Source organism: Solanum pennellii, chromosome 8, assembly GCF_001406875.1.
Source record: "Solanum pennellii chromosome 8, SPENNV200".
NCBI lineage: Eukaryota > Viridiplantae > Streptophyta > Magnoliopsida > Solanales > Solanaceae > Solanum > Solanum pennellii.
Window position 1 is genome coordinate 500,070 of NC_028644.1, and position 21,125 is coordinate 521,194.

The following is a 21,125-nucleotide window of genomic DNA, read 5'->3' on the forward strand; positions in this document are numbered from 1 at the left end:
TCAATTGTTGATTGGGATCACTGTAGAAGACTATAGAACTGGAGTTGGATTTACTTCAAGATATCTGCACACGCTTCAAGAGATGTATGATTCTGGAATGCTTCCGCTGTGTATGCTATTTTCCAACAATGGTTAAATGCTTAAAAATGCATATAATTTTTTTTATGAGAAAGTCATATATATAACTTGATTACGTATATATTTCCTCTTTTTTCTAATATTAATTATTTTTTATTAATGTTATGTGAGAATATAGTCCATGTTATGCGTTTGAAACTATATTACTCCTATCATATATTTTGAATAAAAAATCGATAGTATATTGCATATTACAAAAAAATGAAATTAAAACATTAACTTGATTGGTTTTATTTGATTTTGATATTTGAAAAATTAACAATTTCATAAATTAATTTGATCATCTTTTTAGAGAAAAATCAACTTAAATCAAATCATGATTTGAAATGATTTAAAAAACCGACAATATTTCTTGAATGTTATTTTGATAAATAAATTTTATAATACGCAATGTCAATTTAATAAACCTTAATATGAATATCAAATCGAAAAAAAAATAATATAAATGAGGAAAGTTAATAATAATAATAATTAAAAAAAAAAAGCGCGACCTAACAACTTCTTCGAAGAGTCCTCACTAGTCATGAGCTACGCCGGCCACCCTCTCTCTCTTTCCCGTTTGACTTCACCGCCGTTTCCCCTCCTTCCTCCGCCGACCACCGCCGTGTTCTCCGCCGCCACCGGTTACACTCCTCCTTTCACTCCGGTTAAATTCCAAAGGCTGTCTCTTCTTCGGCGTTCAGCCAGCCGAGATAACTACATCGGAAACGGCGGTGGCGGTGCTGGTGGAAACGGTAAAAACAACGGAGGTAGTGGCGGCGGCTATTGGTGGAGCAATTTCTTTAATTTTGATAAGAGAAGATCTCTTCTCCTCCTTCCTATTTTTAGAAATGAAGATACTTTTATCGATTCCGTATTATCGTGTAAACCATTGTTATTGTTCCTTGTATCAGCTTCTTCTTCAATTACTTGCTGCTTACTGTTAGCTTCATTTGTACAAGCAAAAACTAATAATGGAGAAATTGTGTATGAAATTAGAGGAGGAAAACGGTCTGAACTTGTGCCAGATTATTCAAAGGATGAATTTGTTCTTACTAAGACAATGTGGTCACGGTTATGGCCTGATTCGACATCGGGGAGTTTTGTTTCCAATTTGTGGATGCAATGCAAGGAATTAACAACGACTTTGTTTCTTCCTGAGGGATTTCCGGAGAGTGTTACAAGTGATTACTTGGAGTATGCTCTTTGGAGAGGGGTTCAAGGTGTTGCTGCACAAATTAGTGGTGTTCTTGCAACTCAGGTACTACTCTTGTGTTGATTAAAGATATATTAGTCCAAATAAATATGACGAGCTAATGTTGTTGAAATAGTTATTTGAGTCTGATGAATTTGGATTTGATTAAAAAGGTCTAATTTTGTTGGGATAATCTGTTGATTTGGACTTAAAATGATGAATCACTTTGTTAGTTTAAGCTGTCATCTTATCCTAGAGCATGTCAGCGACACACCGAATCGAGTGAAAGAGTCAAATAGGATTATGTCACACGCTAAGTGATGTGACATACCTAGTCAAATAAATGAATTTCTCTACATGCAAGCATTCATGTGTCTAGCATTCAAAGATCAAGAATTAAATCAAAATCAAACTTCAAACCTTTGGATTAAAAATACATCATGTTCTAGATCAAACTCATAGGCACTTGATTAGCTTCAGCCAACGATTAACTAAGATTATTTTAGTCATGCAATTTTAAGAAATGATTTACTACAGGGAGTATACACCGGTCTTTCAAACACACGTAGCTCCTAATTGAAGTTGAAGATAGTGAGATGTTAACCAAGTTGTCGACTCATATTCCGCTAATTGGTTGATATGCAAGTTCGTGGCTATTTTAGAGGAATTCTCTCAAATGGTCGATTGGACTTTAGAACATAACTAGAATTCTGATTGATTATCTAAAATGTGGTCTCCTCAGACTCTTAACCAGTGTAAATTGAATGTTACAAGCACCCTTTCAAGCCTAGAATGCCAAATAATTCAAGGAGAGAAAATTATTCCACATGCCAAATGACGTGACATACCTTGTCAAATCAAAGACCAATAAAAATATGTCATGTGTACAAGTAACATGTTTTGTCCAATCAAATGTGGCCTTGTCACTTTTTTTGTCTAGACCCATGTTTTGTCCAATCAAATGTGGCCTTGTCACTTTTTTTGTCTCGACTTTCCTTTCGGTGTACTTTCGAGGTTCCTATATGTTGAGAACCATATTATGGTGTAGGTTCTCTTTTTTGGTGTATTGGTTGGTTGTATACCAGGTTCCCACAATTATAAATAAAATATTTACTTTATCAACAAAAAAAGTGATTTGATTTGTCAGTTTTCACTATTTCAATCTTATTGGTCGGGCGATTCAAGTCAACCAAGCAAATCAAAGGTCAAAGTAAAAGAGTTTGTTCTCATTGCAATTCTTTTCTCTTCCACCACTATTAACAGGATTCCTCATAACTCAAAAAAGATACCAAGATTCATAACGAGTAACAGCTAGCAACAGAGCTCGTGGATCATTGAAAGTTTAATAGATTATATATACTTTTGTTTGTTTTTTCCTTTTTAACCTTTGTTGTCTTGAATCATCTTAGGAAGAAAGTCATAAGAGTGAACAATGCTGATTGATTTTTCATACTTTGTTATGTCTAGGCTTTGCTTTATGCTGTTGGATTAGGGAAAGGGGCTATTCCTACTGCTGCTGCTATCAATTGGGTGCTTAAGGATGGCATTGGATATCTAAGCAAGATTCTTTTGTCGAACTATGGCAGGCATTTTGATGTCAATCCTAAGAGCTGGAGGCTTTTTGCCGATCTTTTGGAAAATGCTGCTTATGGCCTGGAGATTTTGACCCCTGCATTCCCACATCTGTTTGTTCCTATCGGAGCTGTTGCTGGAGCAGGGAGATCAGCTGCTTCCTTAATCCAGGTAATATTTTTTGAATCCAAGTGTGAATCTGATCATGATTAAAGAAAGGGAAAGGTTCTGATCTGCATGTCTTACTGCAAATCCAATGTTTTGCTGGTATTGTGTCTCAAACATGTACTGCAAGTTTCTCTCTGGTGTTTCATTAAATTTATGTAATTTTTATCTTGAAGGGAAAAAAGAAAAAGAAAAAGAGATTAAGGTTCATACAGTAAACAACGATAAACAAATCCTTTGTCTTACAGGCTGCTACAAGGAGCTGCTTCTATGCGGGTTTTGCCGCTCAGAGGAATTTCGCTGAGGTAATTTCTTTACTTCTATATTCTTACTTTGGTTGTCAAAATATGTTGAGATCATGAAACTTCTAATGTTCCAGCCTCTCTTGATTACCTACAAGAACCACTCATATATTTGTGCACATATGCCTTGTGGAGACCGAGGAGTTACCACAAGAATTCCATTCTGAATCAGTTACTATGAGCAGGTGATTGCAAAGGGTGAAGCTCAAGGAATGGTGAGCAAAGCTATTGGAATCATGCTTGGCATTGCATTGGCTAATTGCACCCGCTCCTCTACATCTCTTGCTCTTGCCTCTTTTGGAGTGGTAACTTGGATCCACATGTTCTGTAATCTGAAGTCATATCAGTCAATTCAACTGAGGACTTTAAATCCTTATCGCGCAAGTACTTCTCTTCTCTTGCGTTTTTATTTCTTATATCATAAGATACAAGCAATTAATTTGAAAAGTACAAGGAAGTTTACTTTGTATTCTGTATTTTGCGTGTTAAACTGTTTTGTGGATTCTTTTACATGAGAGTGGCCTATTCTTCTCGCTTCCATTGATATAATGAGTGTTCAAGAGGACCAATTACACAATAACTTTTACTGTAAGAAAGTACATCTCAGATCTAGTTCTAAGTTTCTGTCCTAAATGATGTAACATTAGTGAAGGAGAAGATGTTATAGCGATTAATTGTGGAACTTGTGCATATGCATTGACAACTTATATGACATGTACCTTGCAGCATAGATCACATTATCATTACAATTTGGATAAGGATTTTATATATTAACTTTATTTATTAACTGCTGGAGAAGTGTTGCTTTAATTTAATAGAAATCTTACTAAGTTATAAGAGGTGGCTGAAACTTGTCACGTAATCTATCCTTGTTTAATCTTATGTTAGCGACTCTTTTTTGATAGGTCTAGTCTTCAGTGAATATCTGCTCAGTGGTCTAGTTCCTTCTGTTAAAGAGGTCAATGATGAGGAGCCCCTTTTTCCAGCTGCTATTTTAAATCTAAAGGCAGCATATGAGGTGAGTTTGCTTCCACATTTACTAGTTTCATAAGACATCTTCCCTCATATCTATGCAAACCTCAGAGCCTGTGAAGTTCTTTTGCGTCTGTGTTGATGTTTTACTATGTAAACAAATTTTCATTTATCCTCCAAATATATGAAAAACACTGCAGGGATTTCTGGTCTATGTTTATGCAATAAACGTGTTTCTTTTGTGTCTCTGTGTGTGTGGGTTGGGGAGGCGGGGGGCAGCAGGGGAGCTAGGTATTCTCTTATATCATTCTATAAATTGATGACATAATATATGGATATCTCAGAAAGAACTTTTGCCCAGCTTAATTGTTTTATCAAGTCATAGAGGACAAATTAGGTGTTCTCATGTGCAACTACGAACATCAAATGAGATTTTGGAAAATTTTAGAATAGTTGAAGAAATTAAGAAAAAATATGCTCATTCAAATACAAATGGACAGAAAAATAATAATAACTAACAACTTACAAGATAGGCATAACTTGAGTGATAAGGAGTACCAAGGATGACCTAGTGAATAGTGACTAGGGATGGCCCTTACTATAACCCTTGTTCCTTGTTGGGACTGGGAGAAAATTTTCTCTGTTGATGCCATCTTCCAGTTGAAGATATAATTTGGTTTTGACTTGCAAACGATGAAAATAGACCATCTTCTCTGATTATTGGTCTTTTCAGACACAAACAGAAGTGCTTTCTGTTCATGCTAAGCAAGCAGCTGCAGGGATTTTGCGACGGTTGCAGCTGGGTTCTAAACTTTCTGATGTTGCTACAAGCCAAGAAGATGTGCTTGCTCTGTTTGAACTGTATAAGAATGAAGGTTACATTTTGACTGAGCATGAAGGAAGATTTTGTGTAAGTCATCCAGTCTCTTTCCTCCCCCTCATTATCTTCATTGTTGAGACATCACTTGTTTAGACTAACCTGTAAATTCCAGCTAAAGATTTTATTTGATCTACCTTCTGCAAGAGGCGTCAACTTCCTAAAAACTGGTGAATAAAGTGTTAGAGCTCAAATTTCTGATTTATATTCTTAAGGAACCTTTCTTTTTATCAGGAACAGTTGATCATATTTTGGCCTTTCTAGAGGGTGATTGTAGTTACTATAACTAAAGAAAGATTAATCTCCCACCTTCCCTCTCCCACCGGAACATTCACTATGAATGTTGGGTATTCAAACAAAGCTAAAGTAGGTCATAACAAGTATTAGGCTTTGAGTGGAAAGTAACATTGCCCTTCCCATGTTTCTTCAAGAGTGTTTTATTTCATGTTATGTGGAACTCGACTTCAGATGCAACCCAACTACATTTTTTTTTGAATATATAACAAAGAGAAGTAAATATGATGGTTCTGCAGAATCCATTTTGTAACTTGCAATCACCGCTATTGAGTTATGATTGTCACTGTTTAAGTTAAAAGCAATCCAAGGGAAAATTAATGACTCATATATATCATTCACTTAGCAGGAAAAGTGAATACTCCAGTGAGTGACAAATATCAGAGAGGGAGAGGGAGTTGAGCATGAGTAGATCGTTAGTAGGCTTGTTTTACGTGGAAATTTTCTTGATTCAATTCCCGTCTTTATCTCACTTCTGCTTTCCATTTCTTCATTGAAATGGATGGAGGGTGGTGGTTTGACCTTATGCTTAACTAACATTTTTACATTTACTCTGCACTTGTTGGAGCAGATTGTACTGAAAGAAAGTTCATCACCACAAGATATGTTGAAGTCATTGTTTCATGTCAATTACCTGTATTGGTTAGAGACAAATGCAGGAATCAAGTCAAGCAGTGTAGCTAATGACTGCAGGCCTGGGGGAAGGCTTCAGATGTCTTTGGAGTATGTTGAGAGAGAGTTTAACCATGTCAAAACTGATGGTGAGGTAGCAGGTTGGGTAACTGACAGTCTCATCGCGAGGCCTTTGCCAATTCGGATTCGCTTGGATTATGCAGCTGTATCTTCTGTTGCAGAAGGTTGATCGTATATCACAAGACACAGTTCCTCTGAACAAGCTCTTATTTTCCCAGCTTAAGTCAACCTTTCATACCCTGTATAGCTGCCAAACCATCATGATGGGTTCACTTTGGATTTGCATCTGCATGCAGAAGTGCTTGAAAACAATTGGTAAAACCCATTAGAGTGACTGTACAATGAGCTTGAAATGCTGTCTTGGATCAATAATTGGACAATGCAGTACGCTGGTTTTGAATGGGGTGAGTATCCGAATCTGTTTCTGGATGCTTGATTTCATTGCTGCTCATTGTTTGCTATTCTGACAATAGCTTTGAAGTTCCATTGATCTTGAGTCTACACTGCAACATGTGGAGCTTCTCCTCCTTCATTCTTTTATGATTTAGTTATCTTCTTACACCTATTTTCCTGTAAGTAAGTTTACACCTAGAGGCCAGAGCAAACACTTAACTCTATCGAAAAAAACAAAAACAAAAACTGCACTCTAGAATCTCCATCAAGTTGGTGTCGCGGGTGAGATTTGGTAGGATATTCTGTTTCCCTGCAGCATAATGGGAGATGGATGAAGTAGTCGAGTTTGGTCGCCATTTTTGCACTGTTACCTTCAATTTTTTGTGCTAATGAACGAGCATGTTCGTGTTAACGACTTGTAGTTTTATTGAACTTTTGCATACAAGCTAGATTTTGGATTATAATTTGGTGAGATAGATGGTGAAGATCTGTATCTCATTTTGGTGACTGTATAGCTCATATGATGTTATTTTGTGACCAATTTTAAAGTTACCCTACCAAATTTGAATATGTTTCTTCTAATCTCATTTAAAAAATTGAAGTTAATTTCTCTTCACACTATTCTAATTTGTACTAACCTTTGTTCGGAAAGCATTGTTATTTGTTGATTCTTCTACTAGTTCTGGGAACGTGCATCGCATATTTTTCTCAAAATACTAAAATTTGTATTGCAAATGGTATATTTTATTCCGTTCAAATCTATTTGGTATTTATTAAAAAAGAAATTAAAAGATCATCATTTTTTATGATAGAAAGTACAGTTCTTAGTAAAAAGAATATAATCTTAATTATAAAATTGACTAGAAGTGATAAAGTAAAAATAACTTACCGGATACAATATTCAAATGAGGAAGCTAAAATACTAGTAATAGAATGAAGTATGATAAAATACAAAGCAAAAAATATAAAGATACAAATATGGGATAAAATACTAGTAATAGAAGAAATCTATAATTTTGAGTTCACAACAAAAGATATGTTACTAGGAATGCCATTTTTAGATAAATTTTACCCACATATAATAACAAAAACACACTGGTGGCTTACTACACCATGTGGCAATAAAATAGGAGCAAAAAGGGTAAAAAATAAACAACGAAAAGCTATGGAATGGATAAAAGGTAGTGAAAAAAATAAACCAAGAAATGAAAAATATAGATAAAGAACAAGAAACGCAATTGGAAATAATCATATTTACAATAGACAGAGTTCAAATAATTAATGAACAACTAAAACAACTATACAATGAAGACCCATTACAAGGATGGGAAAAACATAAAACAAAGGTAAAAATTGAGCTAATAGACGAAAATAGCATAATAACACAGAAACCGTTAAAATATAATTTCGATGATTTACAAGAATTTAAAATACATATAAATGAATTACTGGAAAAGAATTATATACAGGAAAGTAACAGTAAGCACACAAGCCCAGCATTTATAGTTATAAAACACAGTGAACAAAAAAGAGGTAAAAGTAGAATGGTTATAGATTACAGAAATCTAAACGCCAAAACTAAAACATACAACTACCCAATACCAAATAAAATACTTAAAATAAGACAGATACAAGGATATAACTATTTTAGTAAATTTGACTGTAAATCAGGATTTTACCATCTAAAACTAGAAGAAGAATCTAAACAATTAACAGCATTTACAGTACCACAAGGATTTTATGAATGGAATGTATTACCATTTGGATATAAAAATGCACCAGGTAGATATCAACATTTTATGGATAACTGTTTTAACCAGCTAGAAAATTGTGTTATATATATAGATGATATATTATTATATTCTAAAACACAAGATGAACATATAAGATTATTAGAAAAATTTATACATATAATCAAACACTCAGGTATAAGTTTAAGTAAAAGTAAAGCAGAAATTATGAAACCACAGATAGAATTTCTAGGAATACAAATAGATAAAAATGGAATAAAAATGCAAACTCACATAGTACAAAAAATAATTACTATGGATGCTTAATAATATTGTTTTATAATTATTTAATATTTACTAATTAATTAGATTTTTTATATTGTATATCTAAAAATACGTAGAACTTATGCATACATTTAATTTTCTAAACAATATGTTATTGTACTTTTTATTGGTAATTTAAATTAAATACATAAAAAAGATTAAGGTATTCACTTTATGTTATATTTCAAACTTGATGATATAATAGTTTTTCTAAGTAGCATATCATTTTTCAAACATAATTTCCCATAAATATAAATGTAAAACGCTTTTGATAAAACTTATTTTGATAGTAACACCTAAAAACAAAATAACAGATCACTATAAATTCTCAATAATAATGATGATAAAATATTAGAATGCTATACAATGACACCAAACAAGAAACATAAACATTACATAAAATAAATAAAAGATATAAGTGTCAAAAACACACCTAAATTATTCACTTTTTTTGAGTTTCATATCTAAACTATTGAAAGTGTGCGTTTCATACCTAAACTATCACTTTTTAGTTTGAGAAACACACCTCAGTGGTGTGTGTAATGCACTCTCTCTTTTATATGAAAAACTTTGACACATGGCACTCCACATAGATAAAATATTTAATCTAGATAAAAATTAAATAATAAAAAATTAATATTAATTAAAAATTAAAGATTAATATCCAAATAAAAAATTAAATTATTTTTTTATCTCACTCCACTACCTCCCACGTACCCCCTCCCCCGCAACAACCCCATCCTTTTTCTGAAAAAAAAATTATTTATAAAATATTTTTAAAAATCTTATATTTCATATTCCATCCTCCCCCCTCCCCCACAATAACCCCCATCCCTTTTCTTAAAAAAAATCATTTATAAAATATTTTTAAAAATTTCATATTTAATATTCCATCCTCCCCCCTTCCCGATGGAAATTGATATTATTTTATTTAAAAAAATCTATCCCATCCTATTTAATTTTTCGCTCCTAATTTTTATTTTTTTTACGTTTTTCTTATTTTGTGTTAGATATGCACGTACATGTATTTTTTTAAAAAAAAATCTACTAATGTACCGAATATAACATAAACAACTAAAAAATATAAAAAGTCTTGAGGCTGCATGTAAAACTATTTTCTATATGTATATCTAAACACTGGGTAAAAAAATTGAAAGCAGCGGGTTAAGTGGCATGGGTAGAATTATATTTTTAAGAAAATAAAATAATATCTAAATTAGTATTTGAGGAGGGGGAGGAGATGAAGTAAAAATAAAATATTTTATAAAAGAAATTCAAACAAAATAAAAAACTTTAAAAAATGGTGTGGGGTCAGAAAAATATTTTATATTTTATTTTATAAAGAAAATATTTTTTTTATAATAGTTTTTTAATTTTTAATTTAACTAATACTAATAATTTATTTATATTTTGTCAAGGTTGAATGTTTTGTCAATGTGGAGTGTGATGTGAAATTTTTTTAAAATAAAAGATAGAGAAAGTGTATTACACATACCATGATGAGAGTGGTATAAAAGAGAGAGGTGTTTATCAAACTAAAAAGTGATAGTTTAGGTATGAAATTCAAATTTTCGATAGTTTAGGTATGAAAATCAAAAAAAATGTATAGTTTAAATTTGTTTTTGACACTTATCTCTAAATAAAATGAAGCAAGAAAAGAAAGCAAAGAAATTTTTTCAATTATTTTATGTGTAAAAATGTTGTAATGAATATGATATTAAGCCATGTGAGATCGCTGATAATTGGGTGGGAGTAAAAATAATAATAATAAACATAATTAGTGGGGGTTATTATATTTACATAAAAGGAGAGGGTGGGAATAAAAATAATAATAAACATAATTAGTGGGGTTATTATATTTACATAATGGAGAGGGTGGGAGTAAAAAAATAATAAACATAATTAGTGGGGTTATTATATTTACATAATGGAGAGTTGATGAAAATAGAAAGATTCATGTACTATGATAATTTATCATTTAATATTTAACTTATTAAATAGTTTATAACATTTTAATTTAATGCAAAGGTTAGTAACATCTAAACAAAGTAACACATTACTATTAGTCTCAATAATAACAATAACAAAATATTAGAATGCTATACAATAATAACAACCAAGAAACATAAACATTACATAATACAAATAAAAAGATACAAGAGAATAGAGCATATAATTTTATTTATATGTTTTCAACTGTTTTAAATATCTATAATATTGTGTCAAATATCATTATTTATAAAATACAATTGAGGAACATAATTCGCGAATACTTGTCATGACTATGCCATTAGCCCATTTGAGATCTTGGTTGAGAAGGTGGGAGTAAAAATAATAATGAACATAATTAGAGAGAGTTATTATATTTACATAACGGAGAATTAGTGGAAATAGATATCCATGTAAATTGTAATAATATGATGATTTACCTTTTAATATTTAATTTATTAAATGTTTATAATACTTTAATTTAATATAAGGGTAAAATAATATTTAATTTTTGTCTAAATTTCTTTTCACTTTTAATAATGTATGATGATTTATATTAGGGGTGTCAAATGGATGGGATTAGCTGAAATTGAAAAAGTTAAAATGTACTGCATTAAAAAGCGGGTAGGGTTATAACCCGCTCAAATGGTTTGGGCTCAAATGGACTAAAACTCGGGTTGGGTCATGAGCAGGGGCGGAGCCATGTAGGCTCCAGGGTGTCCAATTGGACCCCCTAAAAATTCTAAATAAGGCGCAGCAGAGTTGGCAATAGTTGACGCTATCCTACTCTTTGCACGGGTTCGATTCCCCGCAAGGGTCTTGCTTTTTTCTTCAATTATTTTGACGTCTTAAATTTAATTAAAAGTAAATAGAAATACGTAATTTTAACATAAATATTTAGTAGCTTGGTGGTCAAATGTGTCATTAATTGTTTCAAGAACCCAAGTTCGAATTCTCTTCCACTAATTGTTTTTTTCAATTAAAAATGAATTATTTCTTTAAATTTTAATACCTTTTCATCGTGGAATAAGATTTCCTAAAATTTAATACTTTTTCCTTGTGGGTTTTTTTCAAATTAAAATTGAATTATTTTCTTAAGTTTTAATACCTTTTTCTTATGTAATAAGATTTCCTTAATTTTTTTTAAAAAAAATCCTTACCATAAGGTTTCCTTTCTCTATAAATAGAAGACGTAATAACCTAAATTATATCACCATATTATTAAGAAGAGAATCTAATATTTTCAGACGGTTGTATATATAATGCCTTAAGTAGAAAATAAAATATTTCATCGAGTACAATTGTACTAACATTTTTGAATTATGTTTTCAATAGTACTTTATTTTCTTTATGTTAGTATAATTCTACTTACTAACCTTCCCTTATTCTCGACCTTAATATCTTCCTATTAGGATCATGTCCTTTTTAAGTTGCAGATCATGTCTAATCACCTCTTTTTAATACTTCTTCAGCCTATACACATATCTCCAATCAACCCACCAAAGCCAACTTTGCACACCTCTTCACTAAGGTATATGTCTATCTCCTTTAGATATGTTCGAACTATATATATTAATTTGTCACCTCTTGTCTTAAGGTCCCTTCCACTTTCTCTTGTATATCTTCGTTCTTATTCCTATCCCTCCTAATATGCTAGCAGATCTATCTCAACATTCTCATTTTTCTTAAATATATTTTTTTCTATTTACTTTTTGATTTTTTTAAAAAATATGTAGATAAGTGCTTTTACTTTTTGTTCTATTTTTTTTTATTGTGATAAAGAGAATTGCAAAAGTAAGTACAACTCTTGGATGTCATATTTTTTAAATTGATGTCTAACTTTCTTTTTTTGTGATATAATAGCCCTTATTTAATCATTTAGGCTAACAAGAAGGACCAAAATATTGATATTAGGTAGAATTTATCAATTATCATATAGTTATGACCCCTATAAATTAGCCCTATCCCGTTGGCCTTGTATCATCCAACTTATATATTTCCTTTATCAAAGAAAATTCAATAGACTCCTTAATTAGTTTTCTGGCCTATTTTTCTTAAAAGTAAAACAAGCTATGAATGCTTTCACATTTTGCTTCACATATACATTAGTATTACCATACCACAAAACTCTTCTTTTTTCTCCTAATAGAAAATCTTCATATGTATTTCCACAAGCTATTCTAAAAAAACCATCATCTACACAACATAATAAATTTAAACCCCTAAAGAAACCCTTATTTCTAGAAGTTTTCTTGAATGCATGTGATGATTTCATCGACACGTACATCGATCCTCCACGTCATCCTTTTGTTAATCCAGAATATGTTCTCTCTAACAACTTTGCTCCTGTTGACGAACTTCCTCCAACAGAATGTGAGGTGGTAAAAGGCACCCTCCCATCGTGTCTCAACGGTGCTTACATTAGAAATGGCCCAAATCCACAATATTTCCCTCGTGGGCCTTTCCATTTCTTTGATGGCGATGGAATGCTTCACTCTACTAAAATTTCTAATGGCAACGCGATATTTTGTAGTCGTTATGTCAAAACTTACAAGTACTTGGTAGAGAAAAAAGCGGGATATTCAATCATTCCTAATGTCTTCTCCGACTTTAATAGTCTCTTGGCTTTTGTTTTTCGCGGAGCAATGTCTATAACTCGAATTATAATTGGTCAATTCGATCGAAGCAATGGTTTTGGACCCTCAAATACTAGCTTAGCACTATTTGGAGGCAAATTATTTGCTCTTTATGAATCCGATATTCCTTATGCTATAAAATTAGCCCCAAATGGTGATATCATAACTATTGGTAGTCACAATTTTGATAAAAATACTTCTATAAATATGACAGCCCATCCTAAAATCGATCCAATTACTAATGAGGCTTTTGCCTTTCGATACGATCCAATATTATCTCCTTACTTAACTTATTTTCGAATTAACCCTAACGGGGTCAAAAGTCATGACATACCAATTTTCTCTATGACACGTCCATCATTTGTTCATGATTTTGCCATTACAAAAAATTATGCCATATTTCCCGACATACAAATTGAAATGAATCTTTTAGGGCTCATTACCGGTGGAGCACCGGTGGGTACCAACTCGAGGAAAGTACCTCGACTTGGGGTGATTCCTCGTTACGCGATTGATGAGTCAGAAATGAGGTGGTTTGAAGTACCAGGGTTCAATATGATGCATGCAATAAATGCATGGGAAGAAGATAATGGTGATACGATAGTAATTATTGCTCCTAATATATTATCGATAGAGCACTTTTTGAAAAGATTGGACCTAGTACACGCAAATATTGAACAAGTAAAAATTGACTTGAAGACGGGGAGGGTAAGTAGAAAGATAATGTCGAAGAGGAATCTTGAATTTGCATGTATCAACCGGGCTTATATTGGCAAGAAGAACAAGTACGTATGTACAATTAATGAGTTCGGAGTCAAAAAAGTAAAAAAAATTGTTAAAAATTCCAAAAGGGTATACCAATTTTTTTTTTTTACCAAAACGGCAAAATCGCTCACGACGTAGCGAGTTTGTCCGTCGAAAAAAGTAAAAATCGCTGCTGTAGCAGTGATTTCTTAAATTTCCTTTTTGTTAAAAAAAAAAAGTTTAAACAACTCGCTCCAAGTGGAGCGATTTTCAAAATCAAAAAAATATAATTTTTTTTAATAAGTCGCTGCTTTTGCAGCGACTTACATTAAACTTCTTTTTTTTTGCTTTACACTTAATTTTTTTTTTTTGAAAACTTAATTTAATCGGCTAATTCTTTTTGCAGCGATTTAATTAAATTTTCAAAAAAAATAATATATAAATTAGTGTAAATCGCTGCCTTTACAGCGATTTGATTTTTTTTAAAAAAAAATTAATTAAAAATCACTGCCAATGATTTTTTAAAAAAAATTTGAATCAATTTTTTTTTTTAAAATAAAGCAAAAAATTAAAATTTTTAATGGAAGTCGCTGCAGAAGCAGCGACTTATAAAAAAAAATAATTTTTTTTTGATTTTGAAAATCGCTCCGTGTGGAGCGATTTGTTTTTTTTTTTTTAAAAAAAAAGCAAATTTAAGAAATCGCTGCTATTGCAGCGATTTTGCTTTTTCAGACGGCTAAAGTCGCTACATCGTGAGCGATTTTACCCTTTTGGTTTTAAAAAAAATTGATATGCCCTTTTGGAATTTTTGATAATTTTTTTTACCCTTTTAACTCCGCACTCTACAATTATTATGATTTTTGTATCGCATTATTTAGATTTTAAAAAAATTATCAGGTTAAGTTGACCTATGATAATTAATAAGAAGATAACTTCTTTCGAATTTGATATATTAATTCAAATGCTACCTGTACATGATTTCTTTCATACTATGTCTTTTCTAATATTTGTCTTTTTGTTTCCCTCTCCCCCTCAATTTTATGCTATATCTAGTCGGAGTTCAATGTAAGTATTTAATTTTTTTATTTTATTTTAATAAGAATACTTTGTTCAATATTTTATAACTTTCCAAATTTAATATTTTGTAGGATTAATATAAAATTAACAAAGTTAAAATTCTCTCTTATTTTCTTGAATTTCGTGTTTTGTTAAATTAAAATAAAAAAATTAAAGTAATAATTTTTTAAATCAAATTTATACATCATCACTTGCACAAAAGTTTGACACTCTCTACCTAGTTCCTTTAAACTTATTGGTAAATTTTATTGAAACACTTAAATTATTGTTTGTTTTAAAATAAACACTTAAACATATGATATTGTAATTTTATTAAATACTTCAGATAAAAAAGATAAAAAATAATGTGCATTTTCAAGTATTCATTACGTAGATAAGTTAACCACAAAAAACTATAACCCCCCACCATAACTTTAAATATCAGCCTCAATAGCAACAAGCCTGACAATGAGATTAAGGATATAATTAAAGAGGTGACAGTAGACTAGTGGTTAACTTATCTATGTAATGTGTGTTTAAGAACACCATTCAAAGCTTTTTCAAAATTTAAACTGAAAGTATCTGAATAAAAACACTTTCATATATTCATATATATATTCAATCGAAACATATCATAATAAAATATTTATATAAAATATACAGACAAATTTAAGAAGTTGTGAATGTATTGTGCTGATTAAGTTATAAACCACTTTTGCTATACCATGTTACTTAACATTTGTAATTTTGTTTTCATTATTAAAGGTACATATATGCAGCTATGCCAGACCCTTTGCCTAAGGCAAAAGGTTTGGTAAAATTGGATGTATCCATGTTAGAAATTGATCATCAACAACCTAATTGCATAGTGGCTACAAGAATTTTTGGACCAAATTGTTTCTGTAGTGAACCTTTTTTTGTGCCAAAGGACCATGACAATGTATTTGCAGGTAAAATTCATAAAACCAATCATTATATTTTATTCGAGTTAATATCACGTAAGATCACTGAATTTTAAAGTGGCACATATCAATCAAATAAATTAAGTGTTATTCGTTATTTATACAAGTAATGTCACTTTTGTGATGTTAAAATAATTGAGGTTGTGGTGGAGCCATATTTGTACAAAAAGTCTCGTTCAAAAAGCTAATATTATTTGTTATAATATGAGTTATATCTCGAGTTAGTTTAACACTTTATGATCACATGTTTAATTCTTTATATTTTGAATCAGCTGACGAAGACGATGGCTATTTGGTGTGTTATATGCATAATGAGAGCACAAGAGAATCAAGTTTCATAGTGATGGATGCTAAGACTCATGATCTTGAAATTGTGGCTGTTGTGAAATTGCCTCATCGTGTGCCTTATGGTTTTCATGGGATATTTGTGAAGGAAAGTGATCTTAACATGCTATAGAAAGTTGTCAAAGTTTGGGTTGTTTGTATAAATTTTCATTATTTATGTGGATTATGTGCTTCATGTAGTATTCAAATAAAATGACTATAAAATTACACCACACTTTCATGTATTATGAATAACGTATGCTCGAGGGTATGGTCTAGTGATCAATGAACTGGTTGACAATCTTGAAGTTTTAGGTTCAAAACTCAGTGGAAAGACAAAAAATACTAGATAATTTTTCTAATTTGTCCTTACTTTGATGGATAAAAATTAATTGATATTTGTTGTTAGTGCTTACGTAAAAATTTGTGAAAGCTTTAAAATTTAGTTCTCTAATAGTGGGAAATTTTTTGCATCGTATTGATCTTGAATTTATTAAGTATGCACATAAGATGATAATAAGAAGATCAATTTTTCTTCTTTCTTTTCTTCATTTCACCTAGATTAAAAAGAATATTTAAGATTTTCTTTTTGTCATTTCGGAATATTTTAATAGATTACTGTTTTAAAATTCTATGACGATGTGTTTTATTACTACATAAAGCGAGTTCAAGTCATAACATATTAGATAAGTTTCTTCAATACGATCGTTGGCGTAACCACATGTAGTGTAGAGTGATCACTTAAACACCCTTCATCAAAAAATTATACTATGTACATAAGAAAATTGTATAAAGTATATAGATCAAAATATATTTTTCATACACATACATTAAATTTTGAATATTTTTAATTAATAAAATTTCTGATTTCGCTATCGAAAACCGTATGTTTGAGTTGGCCAAGGGGGATAGAAAAATGATAACTTTCCTAATTATTCATAACAAAGAGAAGTGTATGGTTGTATGAAATTTTCCAATAGTTTGGCAAGGAAAAGGAATTAACATCAAGAAGTTATGAATTTGACAAATTTGCATTTGGATTTCATTGTCATGACGATTAAGAGATAGTATAATATTATAAGTACCTAATAATGTCATATTTTTCTTATAAAATAGTGATCCTTATCTAGTAACTATTTAATTAATTATGTATATAGAAGCTATAAACATGAATTCAAAGTATGTTTGGTATGAACATAGGTCAAGTCAAAGCACTCCATAAACGAAGTTATTTATTTAAATAATTTTTTACTCAATTTATTTAAATATTTTTTTAATTGTTACATCTAAATGCAATTATGATAAACATATATATATTGTACATGTAACAGGAGTACTAAGACAACCTTAAATGGAGTGTGATATTAATAGTAAAAATTTATATAGTCGATCTTAACTTATCATAATCAGAGCCTCTCGACTTTCCTATAAAATGTTAAGAGGCAATTTTACAACTCCCACAATACTAAGATCACGAGACTTGACATCCATAACCATGATTCTCGATCTTCTTGTGTTCTCATTATGTGTATAACACACCACGTAATCGTAATCTTCGTTAGTTGATTCAAAATAGAAAGAAGTAACACAAGAAAACATGTTTATCTGATAAAATTTGTGAATAATTTACTATATATAGATCTAATAAAGATAATATCAAGTTTAGTTTGTTCAACAAAACTTGTGATCAATTGAACAATACGAATTACAAAATTTAACGGTACAAAAATTTTGTATGAAATTGAGCAAAATAGACAAAATACAACTAATAACAAAACTTATTAAAAAGAATTAACAAAAAAATATAAAAGAAAATAGCACCAACTTGTCATATTTTCAACCAAATCCAAACACACTCATTCTTTTAATAAAAATTGTGGATTATATTTCTTTTTTAGAAAATTTTAGCTCACCATATTGTTGGGACATCATTTATATTATGGCCAAAAAAGCTTTTTGTGCAAATTTAACGTCTAATTGTGCAAATGCCAAAGTCTATACAAGAAATATATAAAATAAAGATAATACCAAGTTATATTCCAAATGTATAGCTTTACGATTCTTTCTATAAAGCTTTCTTAAATTAGGACGAAATATATTATAAACAATAGCCTCAAATCATCCATTAATTGTGCATATCAAGTTTTAATAATATAGCCCAAAATAATATGATAGATGGTCAAGACTAAGGCTAAGTCCTAAATGATATATTCGAAATTTTTACATTATATAATCATTCATCAAAATAATAATTCATATATAATATGATTTTCACTAAAATATTAATCGATACATACATACATTTAGTATATAATATAAACATTTTATACATAATAATGTATTATATTTGGCTACCAAAATAATAATTTTTTTTTTACTAAAATTGAAATTCAAAATTTTAAATTTATGAATTTTCTAAATAATTGATCAGCAAATTGGATTTTGAGATAGAGAGTCGTATATATTGAGTATCTTTTTAAATATAAATATATGATCTAAAGAATTAAATTTAACCTGATTGCGCCTTAATCCTCAATTATCTTTCTTTTTATTAATGAATATAAATTGATATATGAAATTTACCACCTCAATTAACTATTTAGATTTGCTGTCATATAAGCTCGAAGTCATAGTATTAGATACATGTTTGAATGATCAATGTGATTTTTTTTAACATAGATCCTTATTTATGTTAGAATAATTACTTCGATTATATGCATAATATAATGCAATACCCATCTCTTTTTTTTTTACAAAAAAATTAACACTATATATACTTCTCATCTCTTTTTTTTTTTAAATATTCATATGATTATAGAAAATCTCATTATATTTAAGATAAAGTTGAAAACTTTACCGTTAAATCAATTATGGATAAAAGAACATAACATTCTTTTTTTTTTATAGTATAAAGCAAAAAAAAAAGGTTTATATTGAGTAATGATGTAATTAAGTCCCTTTTTAGACTTTGTGCATATTAGCTTTTCCAACCTTAGCTAATTTGTCCTAATCATTGCCACTTTAACAACCTTAATTGATTGTTGACCCCTAATTAATTAATTCTCTATTCAAAGAAAGCCACTATATCTCTAAGTGCCACCTAATTAGGATATATATATATATATATATGGAAAAATCTTTTGCCCGGAAAATTTGGGAAGAACAATAAAATAACATATTTTATACTATATTATATTATTTTATTAACATTTATCCTTTTAAATTTTATACTTTTTAATTAAAAAATAAAATAAAAATCAGGTTATTTAAAATAAAAAGGATATTATAGACTTTTGAAATTTTTGATTATATATGTATATATATTTTTAAAAAAAAGAAGGAGATGAGAGGTAACTATAAATTTTATTTATTTATTTAAATTTCGTATCCAACTAATATTATTACATAAATTAATATAAAAATAGAATGAATAAATTCAAATGAAAGAGTATATAATAATTGAGTAGATAATAAATATTCAGATATATATATTTATTTTAATTAAGCAAATAAAAAATATTCTTTTTACACACTTTTAGTTAAAATTTCTAATCTTTTTTAATATGTATTGTCAAATATTTATCATGTAAATAAATTAATCTTAAATCGACTATGTACACCCTATCATCAAATAATTTCATAATATTGAACTCATGATAATACAAACTAATAAGCACCTGGTGATATTATAAAGAGTATTTGATAAATACTCCATTTATCAAGTGTTAAAACTGGTTTTATGAATAAATAAATAATATGGAGATAAGTTGTATTTTTGGTACAATAACTAAATTGCCTTCGATGTGTTACCCAAAAAAAAGCACGAATTTATAAGTTATGAATTTTATTTTTGTAAAGGGTATTTTGAGAATTAAATTAGAGGAAAAAAAAAAGAATGTGTGGAAATGCTTCTATTGACTCCTCTAATACATGAACAAACTTTTGGTTAATATTCTCATCCAATGGAAGTTACATAATATGCTATTGTCAAACACATCTCTTCACGTGTCAATCTGTTATTATTTTGTTCGATAATGATAAATTATGCGATGCTAATCCAAAATTAATTTGTATCTGCTTATATCATATTGAAGTGTGAGTCTATTTCATCTAAAAATTTAAATTATATCTAATGGAACACATTTTTCTTATTTTAATTATATTGTCAAGACGTTTTTTTACGTATAGTTTCATTTCTCTTTTGTAGTTTATACATATAAAAAAAAATTATTTGATGACAATTAACTGTGAGATCGAACTTAAGACATCTAATCACATTTAACATTTAATGTACTTTTTTTATTTACTAAAGCTCAAATTGATTTAGTGTTCATGGATGCTAGGAAGAGTAGGGAGCAAAGAATATCTTCCACATGGGGCTATATATAGAGATAAAAGATTTCCAAGTAAAGCAAGAGAGAATATATTATATGTAAAAATTATGTCAAAAAAGCAAGTGCAAAAGTTCCTTTGGTTTTTTCTTTATTTAAGTATTCTATATTTTCTTTGTGTAAAAAAAAACTCAAATTTGACTAATTTAAATTTGAATATACTAATTTAAATTAGATTAATTTAAATTCGCACCTAGTAAAGTACCATTGCTTGCTTAAAAAGAATACATTTTTGAATTTTGATTTTGAGTCCTTTGAGAATGATGTGATATTTTAGTAACAAACTCCATACCGATAAAATACAAAAAAATATATGGTGTGTACAGAGAAATTAATAATTTGTAGATTTAGTAACATATTTTCAACTACTAAAAATGTTTACTTTGGGG

General features: G+C 29.7%; 2 protein-coding genes across 2 annotated transcripts; both read left to right on the top strand.

Moving 5' to 3' along the window:
* The first annotated feature begins 621 nt into the window (after positions 1–621).
* LOC107029032 (protein root UVB sensitive 1, chloroplastic) lies at positions 622–7,155 on the top strand. Its single transcript, XM_015230324.1, has 7 exons — positions 622–1,378; positions 2,780–3,055; positions 3,298–3,354; positions 3,537–3,735; positions 4,257–4,369; positions 5,057–5,233; positions 6,066–7,155. Exons 1-7 carry the CDS (start codon positions 662–664, stop codon positions 6,354–6,356), a joined length of 1,830 nt encoding a protein of 609 aa, XP_015085810.1. The 5' UTR covers positions 622–661; the 3' UTR covers positions 6,357–7,155.
* A 5,540-nt stretch (positions 7,156–12,695) lies between these two features.
* LOC107027395 (probable carotenoid cleavage dioxygenase 4, chloroplastic) lies at positions 12,696–16,523 on the top strand. The gene is made up of 3 exons (XM_015228567.1): positions 12,696–14,044; positions 15,825–16,009; positions 16,294–16,523. The coding sequence occupies exons 1-3, from the start codon at positions 12,696–12,698 to the stop codon at positions 16,476–16,478; spliced, it is 1,719 nt and encodes a 572-aa protein (XP_015084053.1). The 3' UTR covers positions 16,479–16,523.
* Positions 16,524–21,125: the final 4,602 nt, after the last annotated feature.

Excerpts from the sequence above, each read along its gene's own strand:
- LOC107029032 (XM_015230324.1), top strand. The coding sequence starts at position 662 with ATGAGCTACGCCGGCCACCCTCTCTCTCTTTCCCGTTTGACTTCACCG. Across the intron at positions 3,056-3,297 it reads CAGCTGCTTCCTTAATCCAG|GCTGCTACAAGGAGCTGCTT; the intron begins GTAATATTTTTT and ends TTTGTCTTACAG. Across the intron at positions 5,234-6,065 it reads AGCATGAAGGAAGATTTTGT|ATTGTACTGAAAGAAAGTTC; the intron begins GTAAGTCATCCA and ends TTGTTGGAGCAG.
- LOC107027395 (XM_015228567.1), top strand. The coding sequence starts at position 12,696 with ATGAATGCTTTCACATTTTGCTTCACATATACATTAGTATTACCATAC. Across the intron at positions 14,045-15,824 it reads TATATTGGCAAGAAGAACAA|GTACATATATGCAGCTATGC; the intron begins GTACGTATGTAC and ends TCATTATTAAAG. Across the intron at positions 16,010-16,293 it reads CCATGACAATGTATTTGCAG|CTGACGAAGACGATGGCTAT; the intron begins GTAAAATTCATA and ends ATTTTGAATCAG.